At 52.4% G+C, this 16,270-nt stretch overlaps 1 protein-coding gene across 1 annotated transcript; it reads left to right on the forward strand.

Moving 5' to 3' along the window:
* Positions 1–5,362: 5,362 nt before the first annotated feature.
* On the forward strand, positions 5,363–16,051 carry SH3BP4 (SH3 domain binding protein 4). Its single transcript, XM_062506716.1, has 4 exons — positions 5,363–5,480; positions 7,202–9,564; positions 14,755–14,943; positions 15,827–16,051. Exons 1-4 carry the CDS (start codon positions 5,363–5,365, stop codon positions 16,049–16,051), a joined length of 2,895 nt encoding a protein of 964 aa, XP_062362700.1.
* Positions 16,052–16,270: the final 219 nt, after the last annotated feature.

Consider the following 16,270-nt stretch of genomic DNA (forward strand, 5'->3'; position numbering starts at 1 on the left):
GTAAAAGGAAGCTTTCCTGTCGTTCCTGCTTTGCCTGTGAAGGATGACATCCCCATGACGGACACCAGGCATCAGCACACACTCAGCCAAAATTGCCTTCGTTCCCCTCCCTGCTCCATCAAGCTGGCTGTGCTTGGCTTGCCCTTGCCTGGCAGCAGGAGCTGAGCCAAGCTCGAGCTCCAGGGCAGGATTTTTCCATGGGGCTTGGCAGGGAGCGGAGGGCACGGTGCAGCAGCATTGGGTGCAGTCGTTCCCACATCACATGGTGGGAATGGGCTCCAAAGCAAACCCCTGGAACATGAGGGTGCTGCAACAGGGATGGGAGGTCCCGATGCTTCCACAAGTCCCTTCTTGTTTGCTGGAGAAGGGGCTGAAAGCACCATGTGTTGTGTTGTGTTCCTGGCAGCTCCCAGGAGGCTCGTGCTGGGACGGACGTGTGAGTTCACACCAGGGTGTTCTTTCTGGAACAAAGAGCTGGTGTTTGGTGTTGTCTGAAGGGGTGGTTTATCTTTGCTTGGCTTGGGTGGGTTTTTTCTCTTTTGTTTTGGAAGATGAAAGCGTTGGCTTGGCAAGCACAAGCGGTGAAGGAGGAGGAGGAGGAGATAAGAGAGAGGCAGCGGGGTCAGGAATCATCGGGATATGTGGCGTGGTTGGCATCAGACTTGGGGAATGCTTGGGCAGGGCTGCTGAGGGGAAAAACTCAACAGCAGCCAGCTCTTCCCCACCCATCCCCAACAGCAAGGCTCGTGGAAGAGACCTAGATCACTGGGACACGAGCAACAAGCTCATCAGTCTGTTCCTTGCCTCCAGCTGCTTCCAAAGCCATCCCAGCCTTGTGGAATGGGATGCAGAGGACCTGGGCTCTGCTGATGTGTTTAGTTTTGAGAACCTTGTGTGTTTCTCACCTGCCTGAAGCTCTGTCAGGATGGGCATGGGAAACAGAAGGACTTCTTGAGGTGCTGGGATCATTTTCCACTGGGGGGGAAGCACGTCCAGCATTGTCTTGTGTCATAGCCATCAGGGAGATCTTGAAGGTGAAGGATTCACAGGGCAAAACCAAGTTCCTAAATCAGATTGTTTGCTAAAATTTGGCAGTTTCAGTAACTTTGGGGCTTTTTACATCTTCTGTTGTAGGCCCTTGCACCTTGCAGTGGATTGGTGTCATCTGGCACTCCCTGAGCAGCTCCCTCAGGGCTGGGGTGCCCCAGGGATGTGGAGGGGCCTCATCTGCATCTGATTCCACAGATTTGAGTTGTTTGGGGTTTTGTGACTGATAAAAGCAACATTTTCAGTAAATTCATTGTGTGAGATGAGTGTTGTGGGAAGCGCTGTGGCTCTGGGACATGAATTCCTCCCTAGAAAAAGTTTTAATTTGCTCATATCCAAGCAAAGCTGACTGTTTTTAAAAGAAACCTCCAAAAACACTTCTGTGTTTGTAGGAGAGCTGGAGGAACTCGACTTTGGAGAAAGAAAAAGCAAATTAAAAGCCATAAAGTAACAAGTGCCTGGAGTTGATCTTGGCTCTGGTGTGGGGATAGGATGATGAGGGATTGATTGGAAGCTCCTGCTTTTTTTCCCAATATTCAATTTGCATCCAGGGGAAAGGTGGGAAGTTTCCCCTGAGCTTGCACCACAGTCTTGAGAGGCTTGTAATGGGTTTTCCAGGGAAAACGGGGGTGCAGGTGGTAGCTGTGGCAGGGCTGACCAGTCTTGTGTCACAGTGGCTCCTGTTCTTGTGCTTCCCACGGGCATGGGATGGACCCTGCAGCTCTGGGGAGGGCTGGGAATGTGGGATGGGCAGGGTTGTGCTCTGCTCCCTTGGCTGGTGGCAGCTCCTTGGCTGAACCTGGAAGGATCTGGCTCCATCTCCAGCTCTGAGGGTGCTTGGTGATGCCCAGCCCTGCTGGCCCTCTTGGCTCTTATCAGCCCAAATTCTTGGCAGCCAGGAATTTTCCCCCACCGAGGCTTCTGGAGGGGTTTTCTCCCACCCTTGGCCAGCAGCAGATCCTGCTTCCTGCCTCGGGCTGTGCATTTTTGGGTGTTCCCATGGTTTTACTGCATTTCTATGCTCCAGGAAGCATTTTTGGTATTTTTCCTGGGATTGCTTTTCCCTGTCCAGTGTGGCTGGGTGCCCGTGGCGTGTCTTGGATTGGTAGCTCAGTGTTTGGTCAGAGGTGGGTCCATTCCATAATCCCATCAGATGAGCTTGGAATGATGGATGGAGCTGGGAGCACTGGGGCTCTGACTGTGCCAGGAGGTCTCGGGGGGCTCCCCTGGGCCTGCAGTTGGATTTTTGGGCTAAGTTGTACCAGACATTTTGCAGAAGTTATTTTTTTAACCTTTTCCACACCACTGCATGCTGGGAAATGCTGCAGCTGGGATGCTGAGTGCTGTGTGTTCAGGTGCTGCAGGAAAAGTGACCTTTGGCTTTAGTTTTTAGTTAAGTTTTAATAAGTGAGGTTTTTAATAGTTGTGACACTGTCACCTCCCCCAGACCTGCTGCTGCTCCATGCCTGATAGGACCTGAGGGAACAGCTGGAGCTGTGCCAGGGGATGTGTAGGTTGAATTTTAGGAAAAGGGCTTTGGCTCATAGGGTTGGATTTGACCCTGAAGCATTCCCTGTGCCTCATAGGAGGGAAAAACCAGTGTGAAAAGCAGGTGTGGGTGCCTTTGAGAAGCTGCAGGACGAGCTGGTCACCCACTGGTTTCCTTCCCCCCCACCATTCATTTCAGATGCTGTTTGTGGCTTTGGGTAAACAGATGGGGCTGGGTTTTTCCCTGGTCTATTTTTAACCCCAGGCTAAATTTAAAGCTCTTTCAGAGGAGTTTGCAGACTATTGTCTCAGTGATTTCTAAACAAATCTTGCCCCTTCCACCCTTTGTTTCCCCCCACTTATCCCTTTTGTCCTCACACAGCCTGAATTCGAGGGTTTCCTGGATACCCCTGCCTTCAGAAACAGTTTGGGTCCATCCCCAGCTCCAAAACAGGGGTCCCATCCCAAATGCAGCCATGGGGGGGCTGTCCCCCCATCCTTCAGAGTATGTGTGTTTGTGTGCATCCCTACATCCAGGAGGGACAGACAGAGATCCAGGAGGGAGAGACAGATCCAGGATGCTGCTATCAGGAGAGGAAATATCTTTCCACAGTATCCCTCATTTTTGTGTGTAGCTTTTCTCCGCTTTTTGGGGCCTCAGGGTTTGATGCAGAGGGGATTTACAGCTGTTTCTCCACACAGCCACATCTGTCAGAGGCCTTCAGCAGGAAGCTTCCTATCTCCTTAACATAAGTAGATGGAGGGGGAGCATCCCTGCAAATTCCAGGCTTGTGGGTATGTCAGTGAGAGCTGTCAGGGCTGTGGCTGCCATAATGAATATAAAATTCATTTGATGCTGGACCAGCAGGCAGGGGTTTGAAAACATATTCCTGGCTCACACTTGGTTCTTTTCCTACTTCGTGCAGAGCTGCCCGAGCAGTGGGGAGTTTTGGGATGCCACAGCGGTTGGATTTTATTTATTTTTCTTTTAGCAAGATCGTGTGCGAGAATCACCAAAACTGGGGAGGTGTAGGGTCTCTCGAGGGAGGCCCTGTGTGTTTGGGGTCTTTCCATGCCCCTAGAAAAGCTGCAATCCCAAATGGCACAAATGGGAAAATGAGTAGATGGTGAGTGGTGCCAGCCAAGGGGAGCATCCTTCCTCCCTTCCTTGCTTTGTGCTGGAGCTTCCTGCTGGTTATTCCTTTGCCTTGCCCCTGGCAGCAGCTCCAAGTCCCCTCCCTTACCTGTCCCAGCTCTGATAAGCTCAGCCTTGATTCGAAGCCTGGTTTCCCTTTGTTTATTCCCCACCAAACCCTTTCCTCTGTGATTGCTCCCAGAAGACCCGACAGGAGGCTCTACTCCAAGGGGAAACGTTTGCACACAAGTTCTCCCTTCCCTTTTCTGGTTGCAGCCGGGTGCATCCCTTCCAGCCAACCACATTCCCAGCATAACAGCCCTGGGGATGGCTTGGGAAGCATTTCAAGAAGGCTGGAGTATCTCCTGCTTAGGCTCTCCCCTGCAAATTTCCTCTTGCTGCATTCCAGGAAAGGGCACCAAATCCTTCAGGACTTGCTGTTCCCCCTCGCAGTGCCGGAGGAGACATCAGCTCTGTATTCCCACCTAGGGAATTTGGGTCTGGCTGTTATTTTCTGCTTGATTTCATTTTCAAGCAGAGGGAGGAAAAGAAAAAAAAATGTATGGGAGGGGGAGAAATGAAGAACAGCATTAGGAGTGGGTGAAAATCCCTTTGTAAAACAAGGGTTTTGGATATAACTTTTAATTAAAAATTTTATGGTTGAGACCTGTTGGTGATTTTGCAGTTGGGCTGGAGTTTTGTGGAAGCTCTGAGGGAGCAGGGGCTGAATTCAGAATTTTCAGGATGATCCCGGGTATGCCGGACAGTGTTCCTGCTCCTTGGTGCAAACCTGGAGTAGCAACTCGGCTCAGGCTGTGCTCTAGCCATGCTTTCAGCCTTTCCTGCTTGTCCTGGCCCATCTGGCCACTGTCCCAGCTCCAGAGGACACGGGTGACGTCAGGGGAGCTCTTGCCTGTGCTTGCATCAGCCACGACGTTGGTGGTCGGGGTGTCCTGTGGGAACGGGCTAGTTTCCCTCTCGGCTCCAGCGGGCTGATGCAGCTGCTCTTCCACAGGGATTCTGGAAGTGTTTTAGCAAGTGTTTCTGGAAAAAAAGGAGGAAAAGCCCCTTTGTCTTTATGGTAGTCAGTGCAGAAAGGGATATTGCTCATCCTGGTTGACTGGGTGAGGGGAGGAATGTGGGGAGCAAGTGGGAAGAGCCAGTCCCCATCCTAGGAGATGCTGCAGTGGGAGAGAGGGATGACCCATCTGAACAGGGAAAAAGCCCAGTCCTGTGGGTCTTCTGTGCTCCCACAGCAGCCCAGTGCTTGGTGGTTTCATAGTTGTGTTACAGCATCATGCAGATGCTCAGGAAATGGGGAGATGGGCCAATTTGCCATCCTGTGAGCAGCAGTATTCCCAAAAACCCTCTTAAAGGCCAGAGGGCTGCTTTGTGTGGGGTGGTGTCCAGCATCCTGCAAGACCAGGCTGTCCTTGCTCTCCAAGGGTTTGTAGTCAGCTGTGTGGTTCCTGGGAGCATCCAGGTTGTGTTCCACGGTGATTTAAGGAGGACAGGACAGGCTCGCCTGTATCGGCACCACGGGATCAGCGTGTGGGCAGCATGGGGGGACCCGGAGCCTTGCTAACACCCTGGCTTTTGTCTCTGTCCCCCAGGCTGGTTCCCCGAGGTGACACTGGGGTCCCCATCACTGGCAGAGAGGCCATGGCCATGTAGTGCCCGCCAGGAGTGGAGATGGCAGCGCAGAGGATCCGGGCGGCCAACTCGGGAGGGCTCCCGCGGTGCAAGTCCGAGGGGACACTCATCGACCTGGGCGAGGGCTTTGCTGAAACCACGCTCTGCGACGTCAAAGGTGCGTGGGGAGCATCCCCCTCCTCGTTTCAGGCCCATCCTGACACGCTGGGAGGGCTTGGTGTTCTCTCTCCCTAGTGCTGGGAGCCTGTAGGTTGCTAGTCATAGTCAGGTATGAGGGGAATTATTGCTCCCCTGGCAGGGGAGCATCCCAAGGAAAAATCTCCAGGTGGAAGCTGGAGAGCGCTGAGAGCCTTGAAAGTAAACAGGCACAAAAGCGATCCTTTTTGCAGGGTTAGCACCTGAACGCCAAACACTTGCTGCAAATTAGATGGGTTTTAATGCAAAACTATGAATTGCCCCTCTTCTCCAATGGGTTTCAGTACATCACTGTTAACTCCTGCATGCCCAGCTGGAGGGACGCAGGAACAGCCACTTTCCTGTCTGATCTGACACCAAAAGTGCTCCATCTTGCAGGATGACTGAGTTAACAATGGCTTCCAACCTAGGAGGCCGCCAAAATAATTCCAGTTTGGAGTTTCTGTGTAGTTTTCCACTGGATGAATGTCTTCACGCCTTTGCCTGCTGGCGGATCGGGTGTTCAGGATGTGTACAAAACTCTTCTCCTCTGAGTGCTCGATCCCCAGGCTGTGTTCAAAGGCTTCTCTTTGCTCAGCTGTATCTTCCCTTGCCTTGTTATTTCCCTGGGTGAGAAGTGCTGCCAGCCTGTGAGTGGTGACTTCAGGGATGTGCAGTCTGAGCTCCCATCTCTTTGTCTTTGAGATTTTTAGGGGCTTCCTGTATTTCCTAAATTCCCTTTTCCTCCCAGAGAGCTCTCGAGCCTGTTGAAGCAGGTGCTGTCCCAGTTCCCTTACAGCTCCCAGCTGGTGAAAATCCAGCTTTCCTTGTTTTCTTGAGTCTATCTAGGCAGATAGCATGCATTCAGCCACGGATGGAACATCATCTACAGCTTGTTTTTAGCGCTTTTTACAGAAACACGTCCTGAAAATGAGAGCAAAGTCAAGAAATAGGGTGGCAGTGTAGGCTCAACCCAGCCTGGATGTAAATTGGGATCCCCTGGCAGAAAACTCTTCCACTGCCACTTCTGCAAGGGAGGCTGGAGATGCTGCCGGGACCAGAACAGCAGTGGGGGGGAAGGGAGGTGCTGAGATTCTGTGAGGGTTCAAACTGGGTAACCTTTAGAACCACAGAATGGTTTAATTTGGGTGGGACCTGAAAGCAGGGACATGTTCTGCTAGCCCAGGCTAATCCAAGCCCCATCCAACCTGGCTTGGAAAACTTCCAGGGATTCAGGGGCAGCCACAGCTTCTCTGGGCATGTTTGGCATGTGCAGGAGAGGGGTTACAGCAGAGCAAGAGGGCTTTTCGCCTGTAGGGAGAGTTATCTTGGGTTTGGATGAACCCTTCAGGGAAGAGAGGGGTGAATGTACCAGAAATAGTGGCGTTCTCTTGAAAAAATTTTATGGAGAAAAATACCTGCAGGCTTCAGAGGTTGTCCATGGAATTACTGGACCTAGAAGTGTTCAGAAAACAGGTAGATGTGGCACTTGGGAACATGGCTTACTGGTGGACGTGGCAGTACTGGTTTAATGGTTGGACTCAATGGTCTTGGAGGTCTTTTCCAACTTTAATGATTTAGTGATTCCAAGACTACTTCATCACTTAGAACAGCCTGGAGGGTTGACCTGGAATAAAGGATTCCAAGTCAGTGGCGAGTCTGCTGTGCATCTCTCACAGTGCTGTCTCCTCCTTGCCTCTGCAGTGCCTTCTCCCAGTGCCTTGCTGGTGGACAACCCCACATCCTTCGGGAACGCGAAGGAAGTTGTAGCAATCAAGGATTACTGCCCCACAAATTTCACCACCTTGAAGTTCTCCAAGGGGGACCACCTGTACGTGCTGGACACGTCGGGAGGGGAGTGGTGGTACGCCCACAATACCACGGAGATGGGCTACATCCCGTCCTCCTATGTGCAGCCCGTGAGCCACCGCAACTCCTCCCTCACGGACAGCGGGGTGATCGACAATCTGCTGGAGAGCCCCGACGAGGGCGTCAAGGAGCTGGACCTGCTTGGGGAATGGACTGATGTCAAGAGAAACTCTGCCAAATCCTTCCACAACAACCCCTTCCTGAACGGAGTGCAGACCAACCCGTTCCTGAACGGGAATTTGCAAGCAGCGCCCGGCTCAGACAAAGAGTCCAACTCCAGCGTTGCCATAGACTTGTTGCTCTTCGACACAGGGGCTCCCACTTCGGCTCTTCCCAGTTTGGCTGCCAACAGCAGCCTGGGGAACCTTTTTGATGAGCTTCCCTCCACAAACAGGCTGGATGTGGACCAGCCTGTTAGAAGGGACAACCCCTTCTTCCGAAGTAAACGCTCGTACAGCTTGTCCGAGCTGTCTGTCCTCCAGGCCAAGTCGGACACACCGGCGTCGTCGGGTTTCTTCAGCGGTTTGAAGTCTCCCACCCCTGAGCAGTTCCAAAGCAGGGAGGATTTTAGGACAGCGTGGCTGAACCACAGGAAGCTGGCTCGGTCTTGCCACGACTTGGATTTGCTTGGCCAAAATCCTGGCTGGGGCCAGACGCAGCCGGTGGAGACCAATGTCGTGTGCAAGCTGGACAGCTCCGGTGGAGCCGTCCAGCTGCCAGACACCAACATCAGCATCCACGTGCCTGAGGGCCACGTGTGCCCTGGGGAGACGCAGCAGATCTCCATGAAGGCCATGCTGGACCCGCCGCTGGAGCTGAACAGTGACAAGTGCAGCACCATCAGCCCCGTCCTGCAGATCAAGCTCAGCAACATGGAGGTGAAGACCTTCATCATCCTGGAGATGAAGGTGTCGGCAGAGGTCAAGAGCGACATCACGAGCAAGAGCCTGGTGGGGCTGCAGTGCCTGCGCAGCGACATGAAGGAGGGGCCCTACACACCGATGCAGCTGAGCTATTCCTACGGAGACACGATCCAGGTGCAGCTGGAGAACCTGGAGCCCTGCATGTATGTCGCGGCCGTGGCACAGGGCCAGAACATCCTCTACCCTTACACCGTGTGGGATTACATCAGCAAGAAGATCACGGTGGGCGTCTATGGTCCCAAGCACATCCACCCTTCCTTCAAGACTGTGGTTGCCATGTTCGGCCACGAGTGCGCACCCAAGACTCTGCTGGTCAACGAGGTCACCAGGCAGTCCCACAGCCCAGCTCCTGTTGCCCTCCAGCTCTGGGGGAAGCACCAGTTTGCCCTGTCCCGGCCCCAGGACCTCAAGCTCTGCATGTTCTCCAACATGACCAACTACGAGGTGAAGGCCAGCGAGCAAGCCAAGATCGTCCGAGGCTTCCAGATGAAGCTGGGCAAGGTCAGCCGCCTCATCTTCCCGATCGCGTCCCATGACCCCAACGAGCTCTCGGACTTCACGCTGAGAATACAAGTCAAGGATGACCAGGATGCCATTCTGACCCAGTTCTGTGTCCAGACGCCACAGCCACCTCCAAAAAGTGCCATCAAACCCATGGGGCAGAGGCGGTTCCTCAAGAAGAACGAGGTGGGGAAGATCATCCTCTCCCCTCTGGCTGCCACCACCAAGTACCCGGTTTTTCAGGACCGGCCAGTGTTGAGCCTCAAATATGGGAAGCTGCTGAAGACGGTGGTGAGGCAGAGCAAGAACCACTATTTGCTGGAGTACAAGAAGGGAGATGTCATAGCCCTCCTCAGTGAGGAGAAGATCAGGTTGAAAGGCCAGCTGTGGACCAAGGAGTGGTACATTGGCTACTACCAGGGGAAAATCGGCCTTGTGCACACCAAAAATGTGCTGGTGGTCGGGAAGGTCAAACCCAGCTACTTCTCTGGGCCTGATCTCACCACCAGCCTGCTGCTGGAGCAGATCCTGAGGCCCTGCAAGTTCCTGACCTACATCTATGCCTCAGTGAGGACTCTGCTGATGGAGAACCTCAGCAGCTGGCGCTCCTTCGCCGACGCTCTAGGCTATCTGAACTTGCCGCTCACGTTTTTCTGCCGGGCGGAGCTGGACAGCGAGCCGGAGCGGGTGGCCTCTGTCCTGGAGAAGCTGAAGGAAGACTGCAACAGCGTGGAGAACAAGGAGAGGAAATCCTTCCAGAAGGAGCTGATGACAGTGAGTCTGAGGCCCAGCAGTGCGGGGCTTCATCCGTGGCTCTGCAGAGGGATCAGGGGAGGTGGTGGTTCCTTAATTCAGTCTTCAGAGAGTGAGGTCCATCTTGAAGGTCTTTTGAAGGCTGCTGGGTACTGCCAGGTGGGAGTCCAGCCCTATGGCTGGTGGGCTCTTGGTTTAGCAGGATCATGCAATAGCGAGGGACGCTCTGAGGTACTTGGAATTCCAGAATCACACAACGGCTGGGGTTGGAAGAAACCTCAAAGCTCATCCAGTCCCATCCCCTGCCATGGGCAGGGACACCTTCCACTGGCCCCAGTCACTCCAAGCCCTGTCCAACCTGGCCTGGAACACTTTCAGGGATGGGGAGCCTTTTTTTTTCAGTGGTGGCTAAACCACAGGCACCTCTGAGCTGCAACGTTTTATACACTGCAAATGGAAATGCGTGGCTTGCTCCTTGTCCTGAAAGGAATTTGGGAGGAGCACTGCCTGCCAGTACTTCTAGGATGCTGTTAGCAAGTAAATCCCTCACGAAATATGATCTCCACGATCATTTCTAGCATTTCACAGAAAGTGAGCCAAAGAAAATACAGGGCAAAATGTCTGGAAGAGATTTGCAGCTCTCTCACATTCCCTCCTCTCCCACAGGAGCAGGATAACCAAGTTAAGGAGAACAACATGGTTTAAAATGTCAATTGGATTAAGGAATAGCAGCGGCCTTGCTTGGCAAAATGAAATTATGGCAAAAGGGGACTGGAGCTGAATGAAGGAGTTCAGTTCCCACACTCCTTTTAGGGAGAAGGGGGAAATTTAAGGATTGAGTAGAAGGTGTTAGGAGGAGTATGGAATCCATTGTAATTAATGGAAATGTTGTCTGGAGAGTTCCCTGTGCCTGGGTACCACTCTGGGGCCTGTGGGGTGATGTTTTAGCTTTGACTTTCAGGTCGTGCCACCAACGCTGCTTCTGGTGCAGTGTTCTCCTGGCCAGCAGTGACCCTTTCCTCATCCAGGATTGGAAAATCTCCCCTCTGGCCCCCCTATTTTCCCCAAGGGAGTGTTTGTTTCTGTAATCATCAGGAGCATTGAATTCTGGGATGAAATCTGTGCTGCCCGTGCTGGATGTTTCCAGGAGCTTTGTGCTGTTTGCTTTACCTGTTTGCAAACCCCGTAGGTGCTGCTTTTATCTATCCCTTGTTTTCAGGGATCCCAGACAGTCTGTAGGTCATGGAGAATCCTCACTGGGGAGACAAAGGGAAAGATAAGGCTCAGGGAGCTGCTGACTCAAGGGGAGGGCTGGGAGCTGCAGGAAAACATCCTGCTCCACTGTGGCTGCCTGGAGAGCAGAGTCCCAGGGCAGGTTTTATTCTCCTTGTTTCTCTAATCCTGCTCTCTGTGGGGCTGAGCCTGTGGATAAAGGATGAGCTCCCTTCTTGGTGGAACATGATGCTGCTTCCAAACCCCTGGCTGCCGTCAAATCCTCCTTAGCCTATGGAGAAATTAGATTGAGCCTGTTGAAAGAAGAAAATAATGATGTTTCAGGGGATGGCAATGGAGCAGTAATGGATTTTATTGTGTTTAAATCTGATTTTATGTGTAACAAATGGACTGGCTTTCTGGCAGGAGGAACCAGCTGCACTAAGCACCAGTATGGCCATTTCAGCTGAAAGTTGCTTGTCTCCCTCCAAAAGGACTGGGAAGGGGGAAGTAGGAGCAGATTTATTGGTGTTGAGTACACAAAATGCCAGTGGCAGAGTCGTGCACCAGCAGCCAAGCAAGGAAAAGCCCGGTTGCTATGACTGGTTAATCAGTAATCTGCCTTTAATTACTCTTTTTCTAATCAGGCACTAGCATTGGAGTGTGAGGGTAACTCGGGGGGATGTGGCTCAGGAATTACTCAGCAGAGAGGGAAAGCTCTCCCTTCCTCCTCTCTGCCTGGTTGGAAGCAGGCAGCACATGGATGGTTTGGATAAAAAATCTGGGCATGGGTTCAAGAAGATTTCATTGCCCCTCGTGCCTGGCCTGTAAGGTTAGACCTGGCCTGAGACACAGCATTTCTCCCTCTCTGGCTGTCAGAGAGGCTCTCATTTATCATCCTTCCAACAGACACTGCTGTTGGGAAAAACACAGGTCTGTTGGGAATGGCCCCTGGCACAGCAGCAGGGAGCTGTGCAGAGGAAACTGAGCTTGTTCTTCTCCAGGCTACTTGTAAAGGTCACACAGGAGATGAGGTTGGGATATTTTTCCCCCCCCCTCCTGTTGTTTTGTTTGCCCTGTCTCCTGGTATCCAGGTATCCATGTGCTGCCTGTCAAGCCAAGAGTTTCTGCTTGTACCTGGTGTGTGCAGACCTCAAAGAGGGGGGCTGGGGCTGTCCTAAAATCCTGCGGGTCAGGGTGTCAATGGCTTTGGGTTGGAAGGGATCTTAAAGCCCATCCCATTCCACCTCCTGCCATGGGCAGGGACACCTTCCACTATCCCAGGTTGCTCCAAGCCCCATCCAGCCTGGCCTTGGACACTTCCAGGGATGTGAAGCCACATCTCTGAGCAACCTGTGCCAAGGCCTCACCCTCAGCGTGCTAAGATCCAACTGGGCATCATGTCCAAGGGAATTACCCTGTGGAGGCAGTGCATGACTGTGTGAGGTGAAAAAAAAATCAGTATATAAGGCTGAGAGTGTGTATTTTAAATGTGCAAAAAGATTCTGGAGGTGGTGACAGCCAAAACAGTGAAAGAGATGTTTGGTGCCTAAACAGAGGTTATTCTGGGGAACCCTTGTAAGGAGACAACTTTTTTTCTTCAAAACCTGACCTGTGTGCTAGACAGGATGATTAGCCAGGAGCATGTGCACGAGCATCCTCTCACCCTGTGGTGTCTCATGGTCTCCTTGGGGACTTTATCCCCCTTGTTTGAGGAAGTCCCAGTGGGGAGCTGTTTTCCTCCACAATGCTGCTTTCATTCATTAGGAAATGGGATTCTGCATTTCAAAGCTGGGATGTAAATTCAGCCTCCCCTGGATGCCTTTTAAGTCGAGGTGTTTCTGCTTTGAACTGGGAGTTGAATATCAAACACCCTCTTTGCTCTTTGCTGGCAGAGCCGGTTCCAGGCTGCTCCCAGGGGAATAAATAATAAATATTTCCAAGGGCTCTGGCACAGCACAGCCCAGCTCACACCTGGGTGATGAGGGATGGAGATGCAGTGAGTGGACCCAGCTATCCCAGGAAGCTTGTCCAGGGCAGGGGAGGAGGAAGGAAAAACTTGTAGCATAATCCCACTGGAGGATTAAGTCTGCTGAGCTAATCCCAGTATCTCACCCATTTCCAGTAATATTCCCCCTCTGTCTGCCACCCTGGCATCTGTGGTGCCTCTCACCCCATCCCCACATGGCTCTGTTGCTGTTCCCATGTCCTGTCACCTCTGCCTGTGGGATTGGAGTGCCAGAGCACTGCAGGTGGTTTCAGTGCAGTTCTCCAGAGAGATCCATCTCTCCCAGAGTCGTGGTTTTGAGTGACTTTGCAGCTCTTGATGAGGTGGCCTCCTGGGTGTTTTCCTTGCTGCTGTTTTGTTATTCACCTGGAGAAGCAGAAGGAGCAGGAGGATCCATCTCCTGCAGCTCCATCTTTCTGAACTCAGCAGCACTCCTGGCTCCTCAGCCAGGAGGTGAGAGCAGCTCCTTCACCCTGCTCTCCTAAATGTGAAGTTGTGCACAGGATTGGGATCCAGCTGCCTGGAAAAGGCAGGTTTGAGCATGTTCAGCCTGCCCCTTCCCTAGGACCCTCCAGATCCCTCTCCTGCAGAGAAGGGTGCTGGATAGGAGGCAGTTCTGGTGCAGGTGCGTGAGATCTGGACGCTTCTGAATGTCCTTTTGCAAAAGCAAGCAAGTGCTCTTTTCCATGGATTTTCCTTGCTTGTTGAACAAGGGGTTTTATGGCCTCCCTGGCTCCCACAGGAAGCGGTGTCAGCACTCGGGAGGAGCAGGCACGTGCTGGGCTGCAGCTGTGATTAGAACCCAGCTCAGCTCTGAGCTGGGAGCAGATAAGGGGAAAATCAACTGTGCATTTGCTTTGCAAATCCGCTGGAGTGGTTTCAGATGTTCCCATCTTTCCTCCCCCAACTGTCCCAGTGCTCCCAAATCTCCCAGCGGGAGGATTTAACCCTTCTTTGCCCCAGAGCCAAACCTGGGTTTGCCCAGACTCCTGTGTTGGGAGAGGATATCAGGACCGAGGTGGATTCTGGCCACCTTATCCTTATGATTTCCAAAAGAACCATCCCTGTGCTTCTCTGAAGGGGTGGATGGGATCTGTTTGCTTGATTTCCATTTTTATAACATCGGTCCCCCTCCTGAGGTCCAGGGTGGGATTTGCCCAAGGTCTGGGGTTGCTGCTGCTGGGACTGGTGGCTCTGGAAGAGGCTGTGGGAGCCCTGGGGAGTGGGATGGTGATCTTGGCAGTCACACCCCATCCTCTGTGACTGAACACAGCCATTAAACCCTTTCTTTTCCAGGGCTGCACTGGGGGTTCTGCCGTATTGCACCTTCATCCCACTCCGAGGGGATTTTAATGTGATTTGACACTTTAAAGCAGGAGCTATGCCTGCTGCATCCTTTTTTTGCCTGGCTAAGTCATGCCTACCTAGGAGACTCGGACTGATGCAGTCACTCTTTCCACTTCAAAACCATTTGTGGAAAATCGGGCTTTCAGGACAATGAAAGATGCAGGAAGAGGAGGGGGAGAAGAGAAAGAACATCCCATCCTCTGAGAGATGTAGTGTTGGAGTCTTTACCTGGGTCTCACCCCAGTCCACGCTTCACAGGGCTGATGTCCAGGTCCCATCACAAAATGTCCTGGTTGTCCCTTTCCCACTGCTCTAATGGATCCTGCAGCTCTGGGACAGAGTCTGGATTAGTTCTCTTGATGAAAAGCATCTGTTGCCCTCAGCCCCTGGGATGCTTTAAACTGCTTAAGGTGGGGCCTGGACACCTGGGGAGAGGGGCTGCCTGGAGAATGAGGCTGCAAACCCCATCTCAGAGGGGTTGAGTGTTTTGTCCAATTAATGGGATTATTCTCTTACCAAGCTTGGCGCCCTAATTTCCCCCAGCTGTCACTACAAAGGAGGCCAGGAGGATTTTGGGATGCTATTGTGGGGAGTTCCCCAGCTTTGACTCCCTGCTTTGCTTCTCCCCCCACCGTGTCCCCCAGGCGCTGCTGAAGATGGACTGCCAGGGGCTGGTGGTGCGGCTGATCCAGGACTTTGTGCTGCTGACCACGGCCGTGGAGGTGGCCCAGCGCTGGCGGGAGCTGGCCGAGAAGCTGGCCAAGGTGTCCAGGCAGCAGATGGACGCCTACGAGGCGCCGCACCGCGACAAAACCGGCACGGTGGACAGCGAGGTGAGGCTGGGTCTCCACAGGGCTGCACATCCTGGGATTCTTCTGGCTGGAAAAGGCCTCCAGGACTGAGTCAAGTCGAGTTTTGAGTCCAGCTGTAGAGCCAGCACTGCCAGACCCACCTGGTTATTGTGTTTTATCTTCTTGTTCGTCTTGCCAGGGTCGGGATTGAGTGCACAACAGACGGGATTTCTTGTTTGGACTCAGATGTTTATTAATTCTTATCTATGTTACAGTGAGTGCTACACTACAGCACTTCTAGATAACAAGCTAAAAAAAGGCTACTATCTCTCTCTGCAAGACCTTTTAAGGCTAAATGGTCCAATTAAGAATGAACACCTAAATTATTTTTACTTTTAACCCAATAACCAATCACCGGTGACCCGCAATGCAGATTTTTCTATCCAGTTACAGAAGTACCACCTAGACCCATGGAGAAGAAGGTGAAGAAAGACAAAACTGCCACCCTAAAACCTCCGTCTTGCTTTCTATATATTGCTCTATTCTAAGACTTTAAATTCTAAATTTTCCACCACATGAAAGCACACGCTTCTATTCAAACTACACAGCCGTGATCTTAATTCCATCACTCAGTTTTGGAAGCCTTCTCCATGGCCTCAGGTCAAAAGTAGTGTCAGCACAGAAAGTTCAAAACTCCCAGTTTCCAGTGTTCCAACACCTGGTTAATGGTTGGGCCCAGTAGTCTTAAAGGCCTTTCCAAGCCAAACAATTAATTCCGTGTTTCTCTGGAGATCCCTCCGGAGCCACGCTCTTCTTGGAGAATCACAGGGATCTGAGAGTGTTGGGGGGCTGTTTTTCTGGCAATGTGCTTGCTCTGGGATGCTAGCTGAGCTCTGACCCCCTCCCTGTCCCCTCCTGTCCCCAGGCCATGTGGAAGCCGGCGTACGACTTCCTGCTCACCTGGAGCAGCCAGATGGGGGACAGCTACAGGGACGTCATCCAGGAGCTTCACACAGGGCTGGACAAGATGAAGAACCCCATCACCAAGCGCTGGAAGCACCTCACAGGCACCCTGATCCTCGTCAACTCCTTGGACATGCTGCGGGCAGCTGCCTTCAGCCCCCAGGACCACGAGGATTTTGCCATCTAGCCTGTGTTTGTCCACTTCTCCTTGGTTGGGGGATTTTTTTTCCTGTGCTTTCCCCCCACCCCTCTCCCTTTCTTAAGCAGTTGACTTGCAAGAGAAGAAGTGGAGGTTGCTCTCCCCTGGGTTTGAAGAGGCCGAAGTTTGCAAGTTCCTCACCAGGACTGTAAATCAGCAGGAGATATCCCACCTTGACGGGAATTCATCTGGAAGGGGATGGCTTTT

This window comes from Cinclus cinclus, chromosome 21, assembly GCF_963662255.1.
Source record: "Cinclus cinclus chromosome 21, bCinCin1.1, whole genome shotgun sequence".
Taxonomy (NCBI): domain Eukaryota; kingdom Metazoa; phylum Chordata; class Aves; order Passeriformes; family Cinclidae; genus Cinclus; species Cinclus cinclus.